At 41.6% G+C, this 14,516-nt stretch overlaps 1 protein-coding gene and 1 long non-coding RNA gene across 5 annotated transcripts in view; one reads left to right on the forward strand and one right to left on the reverse strand.

The window, feature by feature from the left end:
* Positions 1–12,462, forward strand: part of LOC144684967 (uncharacterized) — a 72,044-nt gene extending 59,582 nt beyond the window's left edge. The window contains exon 3 of the long non-coding RNA XR_013577596.1: positions 12,354–12,462. This is a non-coding gene — a long non-coding RNA (uncharacterized LOC144684967). The remainder of the gene's footprint in view (positions 1–12,353) is intronic.
* LOC144684963 (Wilms tumor protein homolog) overlaps positions 7,375–14,516 on the reverse strand; it is a 72,777-nt gene continuing 65,635 nt past the window's right edge. For 2 of the 4 annotated variants that reach the window (XM_078549435.1, XM_078549434.1), the window contains exon 8: positions 7,375–8,791. In XM_078549435.1, coding sequence (XP_078405561.1) covers positions 8,670–8,791 — 122 coding nt within the window. In that variant the 3' untranslated portion in view covers positions 7,375–8,669. Of the gene's footprint in view, positions 14,342–14,516 lie in introns of all 4 variants that reach the window. The other 2 variants (XM_078549436.1, XM_078549437.1) reach the window with 2 other exon arrangements.

The raw sequence follows: 14,516 nt of genomic DNA on the forward strand, positions 1-14,516 counted from the left end.
CCTGTCTTACCAGCTTGGATAGCAGCCATTTCACTGGTACAAACAGAAAAGAAGACTGTCTTGAATTTATAGAGCATCTTTCATGACAGCTGGATGTTTCAACGTACTTTTTGGAGTGCAGTCGCTGTTATTGTAGAAAATGGGGAGTGGGGGGGTGGAATGGTGCTGATTACATTGCTCTACAGAGAGCTGGCATGTACACATTGGACTAAATGGCCTCCTTCTATGCTGTGATGTCTCTATGGCTAAAATGCAGCAGCTCATTTGTGCACAGAAAGCTCCTACAAACAGCAATGAGATAAATTAGATAAATGACCAGATAATCGGTTTTAGGTTTTGTTTGAGGGATCGATATTGACCAGGACGCAACAGCAAACTCCCCTCCTCTTCTTGAAATAGCACCACTGTATCTTTTCCATTACAGGTAGTGGTTCAAGTGAATAGTATAAATGCATTGAAGGGAAAGATAGACAAGCTTATGAGGGCGAAGGGAATAGGGGGTTACGATGATAGATTTAGATGAGGGAAGATGGGAGGAAGCTAGAGTGGGGCATAAACACCAGCATGGATTGGGTGGGCCAAATGGTCTTTTTCTGTGCCGTATATTCAATGTAGCCTGAAATAGCTAACAAGACCTTGGTTTAATGGCTCAGCTGAAAGATGGCACCTCCTACATCACTGCACTGGAGGGTCAGCCTATATTTTATGCTCAAATCTCCGAGATGAGAGTGAAACCAACTGAGTCATGGCTGACACCTAAAAACGCCTGAGAAGGATAAGAAGAATGAAGGCAGTAGTTGGAACCGGGATAAGAATTGATGGTTGGCTGATTTACTCTGGAAAAAAAACAGATGGGACTGACCAAAAGATTATTATCCATTCCAGGATATTCTACAAAATGTCTGAGAAATTAATCAGAAGAGCCCAGCTATGTGATTGTAAGAGTCAGAAATAGAAATGAGGAAACCGTCTAGGAAGTTAGCTGATTTAAAGAAAGAAAGAAATTCCACTTATATAACAGCTTTCACATTCTCAGGATGTTTAAAACATTCCACAGTGAATGGGGTACTTTTGTAATCACTGTTGTAAGGTAGGAAATGTGGCAGCCAATTTATGCAGAGAAAGATTCCACAAAGAGCATTATGATAACGACCAGATAATCTATTTCAGTAACAGTCGTTTGGTAGTACAGAACTTGAGTATTGCTGAAAAAGAGACATGTCTTAGCTTTTCATCCTGCACTCATCAGAACACTTGCAAGAATGCCAATATAAGGGGGGAAACAACAATTTATACTGTATGTGAAGAGAGTGCTGATTGGTTGGCAAGTGGTGTTGCCATGGGGAATGCATCATTGATGGTGACTCTCAGTTAACTGCCAAGCATTGTTTGAAATTTTAACCAGGCAGCTTGATCCTGATTGGTCAAGGCATTGCCCTGAGGAATGAATCAGCGAATGGCTGTCACTTATTTTGTTTAGCTGAAACAGACACAATGTATGTACATGTTCTTTCAGTCTGCAAAGAACAGGGCCCTGTGTATTAATATATGTAGCTTCCAGTACACGCAAATGCACCACATTGCGAGCTCGACTGACAATCTTAAATTGGTTGTCAGCATAATTCTTAGCACATTAGCACAATGAACTCCCCTTCCTTGATGATAGTTGAGAAATCTGCCAGGGGTTCTCTACCACAGTCTCCCTCAAGCCTACCTTCACTGGTCAATATACGCATTGGGATTCTTACAGTTCCACATGTTATAAGGTTGGCCTTATCGGCAACCTTGTAAATAGGGCCCAAGCCATTTGCACACCATGCAAGCTTGATGCTGAAATAGGGTGCATCAAAAGCATCCTGCCGGATAATGGCTACCCTGATCAGATCATTTCACTTTGTATATCATGCAAACTCATGAACGGGCCTTCACCTTCGGCCTTGAAAAGTGCCCAGTCTACCTCAGGTTCCATAGAAGGGCAAGGTATCTCAAAAAGTTGAGCAACAGGTGTAGCTAGCTGTTTCAAGCTGCTAACATGCAATAGCAGCACAAATGGTATTCATCACTAACAGGATGCTGCCGTCAAGTCAAAAACGTGTTCTGCCTATCACATAAATGAGTAATGCGGTATATGAATTTCAGTGCCAGTGTGATGCTAGGTAAGTAGGCTGTATGTCCCAAAGACTGGTGGATCGTATCAAACAGCATGTCCCAACCACTTCGGGCAGGGTATAAACTGGACCCAACCAGCTCGTGCTTGCAAAACTCAAAACACAGTGTACAAAATTAGATGTGATTCCGCAATTGAAGATTATTTAGCAAATGTTGTCCAATGTACTAAGGATTACGCTGACAACCAATTTAAGATTGTCAGTCGGGCTCACAATGTGGTGCGTTTGCATGTACTGGAAGCTACATATATTAATACACATGGCCCTGTTCTTTGCAGACAGAAAGAACATGTACATACATTGTGCTTGTTTCAGCTAAACAAAATAAGTGACAGCCATTCGCTGATTCATTCCTCAGGGCAATGCTTTGACTAATCAGGGTCAAGCTGCCTGGTTAAAATTTCAAACAATGCTTGGCAGTTAACTGAGAGTCACCATCAGTGGTGCATTCCCCATGGCAACACCACTTGCCAACCAATCAGCACTCTCTTCACATACGGCATAAATTGTTGGTTTTTTCCCCCTTATATTGGCATTCTTGCAAGTGTCCTGATGAGTGCAGGATGAAAAGCTTAGACGTGTCTCTTTTTTTTTAAGCAATACTTCATTAATGTTGTTTGAGGGATAAATATTGACCAGGACACCAGGCGGCACTCCCCTACCCTTCTTTGTAAAATTGGCATGTGATGTACCAGGACGACCAGGGTAGACTAATTGGCAGTGGATTCCCATCCATTAAAGAACCTGCCCTGTATGCATTCCACTGAAATCAGGTGACCAATTTTCTCTGTCAATCATTGTTCAATAATTCAGGATAGTAGGGCACAGAGTATTGGTGCGGAGCTAACCAATAAAAGGGAGATGCAGCCATTGCTGATGGATAACATTGAATTCATGGCTGGTTGAAGGGGGTGGAAGGAGGTGGCTCGTTTGGATAAACAATTGGGATGAATGGCCTGTTTCCATGCTGTAGGCTCTATTTCACATTTTAGGTACATTTACCCTGTGTTTTAGGCTATTTCCATATGCAACTCCATGCTCACTCTGTTCTCTGGAGCATTTACAATAGGCCTGATATCAAGGTATGTTTACCGGCAGCCTAGGATAATGAATAGAAACCCTCCTGTAGTTCGCTTCTATCGTGTATCACCATAGGATTCCCCCCTCGTCTACAAGCAGCAACAGAACAATATCACAGTAGGCTTTATTTTAGACTTTACTGCCAAATGGATTTATTGACCTGTAAATGAACAGGCAAATAAATAGCTGAAAACTAACATATATTTCTACACAAGTTGTCAACTTCGTTAATTGCATGTATAGTAGAAAATAATAAATCACTTGGAGTTCTGTGTTAAATTAATTTTAATCAATCTTCTTCCACCACAAACCTTTTGCCTTTTTCTCATCAACTACAGGAGTCAAATACCTTAGCTCCTACTGTTTTTAAAGTCCCACATGGATGTCTTCAAGTGCTCCAGATAAAGCCTGTTGTTTGAACAGTGCAGACTAATAAATACAATTACCTACATACTGTGAATTTATTTAATTGTTTGACAGCAAACAGACACATAGAACACATCACATCACCAAACATGCCTGTGTCTGGAATGGCTTGGCTCCTTCATCAAACCAACTGCCTTGAAATAAACAAAATAAATAGGAGCAAATGGTATATTTACCCATTAAAATAAGAGGTCATACCTATGGATGTCACTTTAGCCAAGTTTAGATCACAAAATCGGAGGATGGATATAAACGAGGGAGGTAATTTGGTCCATTTTAGCTTCTGCATCCAGTAAGGCTCTGCAGACCGACTCCAATTATGTCTTAAATGATTCCAGAAATTTTGCCTCCACTTAGAAATCCAATCACTTAGTATTATGTCTTCTGGTTCCCACAAGTTAGAAATAATCACACTTTAGACTCAAAATGCTGGAGCTTCATCGAGTGTATCTCTTTCAACTCTCCATGTGGCTGATAGACTGATACACTACATGAATGCAGTGCAACATTGAACGTGTAATCCCAGAACGTATAGTAACATAACAATTTATTCCTAGTTCTTTACGATTAATATAACAATTTAACATCACTCTTTAAAAGAAAATGTCTCTATATAAATACAACTGTTCCAATCATTCACTTTTTTTCTAAAGATTAACAATCACCTTTTACAAATAAATTGAACATCTTAAGACTTTGTTATAGCTCATTTTCTTTTCTGAATATTATTCACTGTATTGCGCAGGTGGTAGGTAGGAAGTTGTGCCTCTATCTGGTGGATTTGGTATTCATCACTCCCAGTGGTGAGTTGGCACACTACACAGGCAATGTTGTGTGTGTTGCTTCTGGTGTTGTAGGAGTCATGCTTTGTATGTGTCACTTGGTTATGTCACTTGCTGGTGACACTGTTGATGCTGCTAATGCTGTCTCACTGGTTAGTGATGTTGCTGGTGTTGTTGATGGTTTTTTCTGCTTTTCCAGCTTCGGTGTAGGTCGAATATGGACTCTGTTCCTCTCATTTGCTTACTGGTTTCAGTCTCAATGATGTATGACCTTGGAGTCTCAGCTTCACCAACAACATTTGCTGGGTTTCAGGTTTTGTGATTGGATCCTGTATATGTCCAGTTTGTCCTTTCAACAGCTCAGGTGGGAATTTAGCATTCTTGTTGAAGTGTTGACCTCCTTCTACTTGTGCATCAGAGTAGTTATCTTACTTCGTCCTGGTCACTTGGATGGGATATCTAGCTTGTCCTTTCACCTAATTCTTGGCCCAAGCCTTGAAATTCATACTGGTAGATCTGATGAATTGGCTTTGGCTGGAGATGTGTGCTGAATTTTTCAAAAGTTTAGTCTGTGAAACTGCTGTCACCTACACTCAGCTCCCAGCTATTAAACAAGTTTAACCCTTTCTCTCCTGCCTACAAATGGATGTAGCAGAATCTTTCCTCTTCATTAGTGCCTTTCAGAAAGACACTGGACATCAGTCTGCACTTTTTATTTAGACTTCTCAAAAGCCTCCCAATTTATCATGGGTTGGAGCTGTGCCCATTTTGCAATTTGCAGCAAGAATGCATACGTTGGAATCTCAACTGGATATTAAAAATTCCAAAGTGCTATTGGAGTCAGCTTATAATTAACAAAACACTGTAACTCTTGCCACCGACCTGAAGTGTGGCAAGAACAGGTGCAGCACAAATAAACATTGCCTTAACAAAAAACAACAATCAATGCTTTAACTTAAGGAGATCTTAAGCCTGTAGCATTGGGACTCATCAACATTTATGTTCACCTAAAAGTGCCAGCTGTGGCTCAGTTGATAGTGCTCCTGCCTCTGAGTTGGAAGGTCATAGTGTCTAGTCCCATTACTGAGGGACTGCTGCACTGTCAGAGGTGCCATACATTTGAGAAGACACAAAACCCTGTCCACCCTTTCAGATGAATGTGAAAGATCCTATCTGAGAGCTGGCATTTTTACAGTTTAAAACAGCGAGGGGAGATACAGGATTTTTACAGATTAACACAGCAAGAAGGGAGCGGGATTCTTGCAGTTTTAAACAGCACGAGGAGAAGGGGGTTTTCACAGTTTAAGAAAGCAAGAGGAGAGCCAGGATTTTCACCATTTAAAACAGTGAGAGGAGAGCCGGGATTTTGATAATTCAAAGGTGTCCTGAACAATATTTTTTCCTCAGCCAGCACCACTATAACAGGTTATCTGGACATTATCACATTGCTGTTGGTGGGATCTTGCTGTACACAAATTGACTTCCTGTTTCCTGCATCAAACTGACTACTTTGTAAAAGTTGTCATTGGCTGTCCCTTGATTTGAGGATGACGTTTATTTAGGGTCAAAAGCTTCTGCCATGCATCTTCATGTGACTGACCAGGCTGATTCTCAACCATTTAAAAGTACTTCTTTGGCTGTAAAGCACTTTGGGATGGGCTGAGGTTGTGAAAGCTGCTATATTAATGCAAGTAGTTCCTTCTTAAAGAATGCCTGTATCCCAATTTTAAACACTTCTGAGCAATGCTTTAGAATAAGGCCAGCATCAATATCTGGAGCAGCACCGGTTCACTACTTAATAAGTCACACTCATCATGTAAGCTGAGCAACACCAGCAATCCAACCTTCCTACCAGATATAGGGCAGAATCTGGGTCCCTCCCCCATAGCAAATTTGATGGGGGTGGGGGGGGCATTTAATTAGGCGGGTTGGTGGTGGGTAGGGACCCTATCCCCTTCCCATCTCCACCCAGATTAAGTCCATGACGGGAAGGCCCATGGATCGCCATCAATTGAGGCCCATAAGTAGGCAATTAATGCCTACTTAAGGGCCTCATCCCACTGTCACTAGTGTTAACCCAGTGGCGGGTGGGGGTCTCGTCATGCAAGGAACATGACAAGTAAACCCTGTCAGGGTTGCTCTCAGGGTCCTGGGGGAGACCCTCATTCAAAGATACTCGGCGCTTGATCAAGGGACCCAGCATCGGGAAGGTGGGGGTGGCCTGCTGAGAGTCGCTCCCCTTACCCTTGTTGCCGACCCCCTCTCCCGCAACAACCTCCCACCATCACTCATTTCCGGCCTGGGGATTCAGCGAGGATCATCACAGGTGTTATACCGGCAGTAGCCACCGCCTTCCCAGTGGTGCTGCCATTCAATAGAGTCGTCGGCCTTGGTGGTCGAGGCTTCCAGCTCCGGGGGTCCTTGACCCCAGGGGAAGGCCTGCCGCTGGCCGGCCTGTCAAATGCGCGAAGGGGACAAGACGCAGCGAGCCTTCCCAAGAAAAGGTAACACTGGCTGGCTCTCCAGCTGGCGGCCGAGACCCTGTCGCCTCCACAAGATTTTGCCCAAAGTCTTTCTACACACACACACGCGTTTTGCTTGTCGTCATTGTCACTTTGATTCATGTGAGGTGAGCTGATCACTGCTGAAACCAGGAGTGGGCAGGTTCTAGTATTGACCAGAGCTGGAAGTAGTTAGCAAAACAGAGTGGCATTCAAACAACAAGGGAATGGAAATAGGACACTAACCATGAAATAAAACAGCTGCGGGACCTCTATCGCTTTCTCCTTCATGGTCATCTTTAATTAAGAATGCAGTGGGGGAGGGGTTGGGGTGGGATGGGATGGGATGGGGAAAGAGAATGCTGCTTACATTTTCAGTGTTATCATTGCACAGTAAAAGCAAACAAACCAGCTCTGTGAAGTACCTATTTCTTCTGTTTATTCTCTACTTTTAATAACCCTCCTATTTTTGGGAACAGCAATACATTATCAGATATATACATAATAATTTCCAGCTGGTAGCAGTAAATAGATGAACAAAGAAACATTGGGTACAGTACAATCCATTACACTAAAAAGATTTCTTCACATATTATACTTGAAGATTTCTGAAAGTCATTAAGTTACTTATTTTCAAGAGGAATGGTTAATGGTAGTTGTGGACCAGCCTTCTTTCTTTTAACTATGTCTGTTAACATTACAACTAATCAGCCACATAGCCAGCATGGCCTTTCGGTACATTGTGTACAATTTCGAAACAGAGTCTTTGTAAAGTGTTGCTGGTTAACCTCACCTCTCCCTTAATATAATCTGGTTAAAGTACACTTCAAATGGATAAACAACATCATTATCCCATCTAATCGTTCCTCTGTGAATCTACTGTAGGGTCTAAAATAAAAGTTAACCTGATAGATTAAATGCCCACCTGCATGTCTGCCATTTTTAACTTATTTTCAGTGACTGCATGTTACATGGTTATACATTTGGATTTCCATTTTTTTTTTTGAAAATACAAACGAAATACAGTAGTATTCAATTCCAACAGGTCCTTATATACACAATATTTACAAAGGAGTTGTGGTGTATTGCTATACTGTCATACAACACAAGCATAGTGACTCAGCGAGTACCACCACAGCCCTATATGAGTGTTATGTCACTGATTTCCATAAACAATGGCCACATGCTTTGAATTCACCTCTTCTTACGCACTCAGACCAAGGTTGCCAACCCTCCAAGGTTGTCCTGGTGTTTCCAAGAATTTCTTGGACCCTGCTCTAAAGAGCCCAGGAGTTAAATCGTATGGGACACTACAGAAAGTGTGTGTGTTTTCTTTGTTTTCACTCAACACTTCTGTTTATTTTAGTTGTAAGCAGTATTGGAGGTGGAAGAGGGAAATAAGGAGGCTGTTTGGTCGGGGGTTGAGTGAGGTTTGTAGCTGGGAAGTGAGAGGTGACGAAACCTCCAGGAATACATCCAAGCAGAGTTGGCAACCCTGACTCAGACAACAAATGGGAAGAAAAGGTGTAATGTAATGCAACCGCAATTGTGGTGCATGCGTCAGGTAGGCATAGAAATGTGGGCATTGATTCTGTCCCGTTAACCTGTGAGCTGCTGAACATTTAGAGCAGGGGTGAACAGAAGAAAGCAGACTTCCCCAGCAGTGTGTGTCATCACCTTTTCTTTGAGCTCGTTGTGGTCCTGTTCACCTTTTAGAGAGTGAGCTGAAGCTTGGTCAGGTTTCTCTGGTGCATGTTATGGTGGCGAACCAGTTCATCGGACCTGGCAAACTTCTTCTGACAGTTTGGCCACCTACAGCTAAAGGGCTTTTCACCTGTTAAAACAGCAGCCCTAATGAACTTTTATTTTTTTTACAATAAAGGTACCGTCGCTGATATTACTTAAAACATAATTTGTTAATGATAAGATCCATTAGAATTTTGATCTACTTTTGAGATATTTTTCCTCTATGGGTTACGCAGGACTTTTAGTCGTGGTTTAATTCATGGGAAGCCCCCTCGCAGTTTGTTTTTTTTATTAGTGGATATGCACCTATTATAATAATTCCGCCTATCACAAAGTTGCTTTTTCACTGAAGTCTCATATTTGTGCAGCTGGTGTCATTATTCATTAACTTATAGGGCAAGGGGATAAGGTGAGGGAGGATCAATGCCATTGTGAATAGGACAAGAGTTTAGAAAGAATATATTTTCTTCTGCTGTCACCGTTATGCCATTTTCGTGGAATATCAACATTTTTAGAAGTGAATGCCTATATAGGGAAGGAGGGAAATGAGAAAAGACCATTCTGGCCATCAAGCCCATTCCTGTCCCAGTCCACTTATAATTTGCCTCCATCACAGACTCCACCTAACCCATTCAATCACCTGAGGGAAAATGATGATAAAAGGTCCATGGTGTATCATATAAAACTCCATAATGTACTGAAACATTACTACAAATTCCATAATATGTTCGACATCCGGACATGACTGCTATTCAATCTGACCCACTGCTTCCCAAAGAGATTGTTTCCTATGTCCCAACCTCAGCACCTTAAATTCTATCATGTCCCACAGGGACTGCAGCAGTTCAAGACGACAGCTCACCACCACCTTCTCAAGGGCAATTAAGGATGGGCAATAAATGGTGGCCTAGCCAGTGATGCTCACATCCCACAAATGAATGAAACAAAGGTGATGTTAGCATCTTGGCCTATACCTCTCTCTGTAAAACACAGATTGGTTACAGCACAGAAGGAGGCCATTCAGCCTTTTGTGTGTGCGCTGACTCTTTCCAAAGGAGCAATATACCTAGTGCCACTCACTGGCCTTTTCCCCGGGTAAACTCCAATTCCATCCTCGACCAGATATTTATCAAGTTCTTTTGTGATGACGTTAATTAATTCAACTTGTTTTTGCTGGAGGATGCTGTGAGAGATGGGGAACTATAATTAGAGGGGATACATACTGGGACTGTTTACATGCGAGCAGGAGAAGGTGGAGTAGATTTTACTAAATCACTAAGGACTATTCCTTCTAGATAGGGAATCAGTGACAGGGTGGGTGCAGTGGGGGTGGGCATTCATTAATTTAAGTGTCATTGGGATAAAGCTATTTCTTTAGGCAGAGGGTTGCGAGAGTGTGAAATGTTTTGCCATAGGGAATGGCACAGGCAGAAACCGCTGCACTGTTTGAGAAAATTAGGTAAATACTTGAAGCAGAAAAAATGTACAAGGCTGTGGACAGCATTTAAGGCAATAAATTCCTCTAACAAAGAGCCAACAGAGACATGATGGGCCAAATAGCCTCCTTCTTTACAGTTCTTAGGGCTTTAAATTATAAGGACAGGTTGCATAAACATGGATTCTATTCTCTTGAATATAGGAGATTGAGGGGTGATCTGATCAAGGTGTTTAAAATATTAAAAGGATATAAGAGAGTACAAACAAATAAATTATTCCTTCTGACAAGGGAATCAAGAACAATTGAGCATCATCTTAAAATTAGAGCTAAGCCTTTCAGGAGCAAAATCAGGAGGCACTTTTTCACACAAAGGGTTGTAGAAATCTGGAACTCTCTTCTCACATAAGATTATAGATTGTAAGAAATTTGGAGATTTTATGACTGAGATCAATCGGTTTTTGTAATGTAAGGCATCAAGTGTTATGGAGCTAAATTGAAGTTGAGGTGCAGATCAGCCAGGACCTAACTGAATGAGCCGAATGGCCAAATTTGTTTCTTAATGTTCCTTTTTTTTCAATGTTGTAAGTTTGCAGCATATCTCCACAACTCAATGGGGAACAATTTCTTCTCAATTCTCTTCATTTTTAACCTTCTAAGTGCCCTTTAGTTTGCATTCACAGCCCAAGTAAAAGCCTGGTTACACCTACACAAATCACATATCAGTATTTTAAAGGTCTGAATCACATCACCCCCTCAATCTGTCTTCCAGACAAACTAAGTTCATCACTCTGAACTTGTCCTCATAATTCAGAGCCCTAGATCCATGAATCATCCTTCCTCTTTCTCTGAACTGCTTCCAATGCAATTTTTTAAGATAGACTGCCCAGATTCCACACCATCACTTCATATTAAGCCGCACTAAGGATCTAAACAAGACTGGTAGATTGTAATTTAATTTCTTGAAATTATAGCAAGGCCTTGGAGAAAATGGAGAAGAAATTTACTAGAATGGTACCAGGGATGAGGGGCTTCAGTCATGTCGAGTAACTGGAGAATCTGCCTTTGTTCTCCTTAGCGCAGAGAAGTTTTGAGGGCGATTTGTTAGAGGAATTCAAATTCATGAATGACTAGATAGAGTAAATAATGAGAAACTTTGGAACATAATGTAAGTTTTAATTTTAATTTTTGTTTCGGGAATTGGATAGGTCGGTAACCAGGGGACACAGGCTTAAGGCGATCGTCAAAAGAACCGGGGGCAAGATGAGGAAGATAAAATTTGTGCAGTGAGTCGTTATGATCTGGAATGCATTGCTTGAAAGGGTGGTGGAAGAAAATTCAATAGTAACATTCAAAAGGGAATTGGATAAATACTTGATGGGCAAAATTTGCAGAGCTAAAGGGAAAGAGCAGGGAGTGGGACTAATTGGATAGTTCTTTCATAGAACCAAAACACCACATGGACTGCAGCGGTTCAAGAAGGCGACTCACCACCGCCTTCTCAAGGGCAATTAGGGATGGACAATAAAAATGCTGGCCTAGCCAGCGACAGCCACGTCCTGTAAAAGAATACATAAAACAGACACAATGGGCAGAAGGGCCTCCTTCTGTGCTGTAGAATTCTTTTACTCTATGACACCGCAGTCAAACTTTGTGACCTGGCGCTCCCTATGGGAATAGCTCTCACAGAGAGCATCTTGGAAAATCCTGGGTTCTGGGCCTCTAGTTTTCAATCCATTAATATAAGTATCCAGAAAGTCCTGAGACGCATGCCCACCATTCCCAGACAATCGCTCCTTGCAAGCATCACTTTGACAGGGGAGTTGGGGGCTTGGGATACCAGGTCACAGAGACCCCCGGGAAGAGTTAAAAACTAACTAGTATGGGAGTTTCCAAAACAGCAGCAAAACGTTAACAGAACAAACAGCTTGTAATAATATTTCCAGAGGTGGCCTCATTTTTCTTACTAACAAAAGTCAAATCATCATAAATAATTAAAAATTAGATTTCCACCACCATTTTCCATTGCAGCACCATTTTGCTTTGTATAATTATACTCATTATGGATTGGCATACAGCCTTTGAGACTGAGGATTCACATCTGTGTTTCCAGAGAGGTCATAAAGAATAGGTAATGAAAAGAATGCAATTCTGATATCTTTCTTTGGAACATAATGCAATTTTTAATTTTCATTTTTGTTTTTGTGTGTTGAAGAGGAGGGACATTAGTGCTGGGGAATGCAAAAGCCTCCATTTCAAAGGACTCGGTGCCATGATCCAACTCCTGTGGGTCAAGTGTAGCATAGCAAGATGCAGATTCAAACGCCTTTTCCTCTGCACCAACATGTCATCTCGGCCATAACCCAAGAAGAGCATCAGTGCAGCAGTTGTTCAATCTTCAACACCAACCATCCCATGGCTTTTCTGAGTGACACTTCCAGTTACGAAGTTAACCTTTAGTAATCTTAGGGTGCAAAAGAATGTTTGATGCTCAATGCCTTATGTCAGGGCATAACCTCAATATTACATGGGTACTTTGTAACTAATTTATGGTGTAGAACTTTTAAAGTAAAGGAATTATTGTTGATGATGTTATTGTGCCATTGCCACGATCTTAGCGTTGTCATTCGACCAGTTATTGTGTCCTAAACATATTGGCACTGCCATTAAAATGCCGGCAAAAGGAATTTGACCCAAGCCTGCTAAGCTTTCACATGATGACCACGAATAGGAATTTCTACCCTCAACTCACAAGGAATATTCACAAGTTTTCTTTTCAATTATCTTTTATGGACCAAGAGAGCCATTTTAACAGAACTCACCGGATGGAAACCCCACACAGGATTGGGTGGAATTTCGGTTTTACACCCCACATGACCTAAAGATAGTAATAGGCTTGCAATTGATCCCATCAGTTCCCCCAGTAGGCGGCTCAGGTAATAATAGACATTTCTACTTTGTATGTTGGATGATAAATGTTATAGTTAAGCTGCCCATGAACCACATAACTTTTAAAGTCCTGCCATACCTCGATAGTAAGTTTTACATATTAGACAGAAGCTAAACATGTTACATGTGTTGACATAAAAATGCTGTCAAGAAAAGGACAAGTGCAATATATCAAATTAAAGACACTTGATTCTCAAAAATCATTGATGCTGTGAAAGATTGGAACAGAATTTAACCCTTTGAGGACTATGTTAATTTAATATAAAGATAGCCAAAGGTACAACTTACGTAGAAAATATTTAAATTTATGAAACAAGAACAAAATTGTGAAAAATAACTTTTGGTTCCTCGGATGAATTCTTACCCTACTTGGAGAGGGGGTGTGAGGGGGCAGGAGAAGGTAAGCTGATCTCTTTGTGATCAAGGTGACTTGACAATACATGGGAAGTTAAAAGCAAGTCAATCCTCTGTGGTAGCCTCAACCATACAACAACCCAAACTATGTAGGTCCATTGTACTCTGAAGCACTGCTGGCGATTGACCAACCAATTGGGCGTCTTTGTGGAATCTTCAGGAGCTGGGATTCTTTTAGCTCAGCTCAGATAATCCTGAAAAGCATCGCCCAAGGGACACTGGTGGAATAGGATAGAGTCCTCCCACCAAAAGGAAGCTTACTCACTGTTAACTGGTTTAACTCCAGCATTACCCTCGCACGTGATTAAAGGGTCCCTAAGCCTTGGATCTTGCGAACCTCTCCCAAAATGCTCAAATCTTAGGTAAACAAGATGTGTCCTTATTGGGCTAACAGAACATCTACGTGTCTCAGTAACTTAGTCTGGAGACTGGTGGATTTGATAAATTCTATTTAACCATGAAAATAATTCTTTCAGAAAAACTGATCTTTAAAGGTTAGATGATTAGGATTGGGCTGCTGGTGAATCTCGCCAGCCTCTATTGGATGCAGTTTTGTTTTAGTATTTGCTTGGTTTCCAAACAGAGTGTCAAAGGTTATGACAAGATTCTCTGCTGTGTGAAAGATCAGGGTGGGGGGGTGGGGGCGAGGGGGTGGGGGTGGCGTGGTGGGGTGGGTGTTTAAATAAAATAAAAACTGGCAAATCCCTCTCTCTCCCTGCTACAACCACACTTCTCTGTTGGCCCTTCATGGAGTGGCATTGATGGTGGTCATGGAGAAGTCCGCAGGCCCAACCATCCTGCCCTCCCAGTTCAAGGAGGCTGCGTTTCGGCCAGCAGCTCCTGTGGGGAGAATAAAGGGAATCAATTGGTGATAAAACTCGAAAGAAACCTCAGTTAAGAATTATCCTTTTTTTTAAGGTTAAGCATTTAGTTCCGAAAAGAACAAACAGTGCTCAAAGGGTTCACGTATTACAATAGCGGCAATGCATATTAGCTGTTTAAAATATTAAAATCC

Source organism: Cetorhinus maximus, chromosome 9 (assembly GCF_964194155.1).
Source record: "Cetorhinus maximus chromosome 9, sCetMax3.hap1.1, whole genome shotgun sequence".
Classification (NCBI taxonomy): domain Eukaryota; kingdom Metazoa; phylum Chordata; class Chondrichthyes; order Lamniformes; family Cetorhinidae; genus Cetorhinus; species Cetorhinus maximus.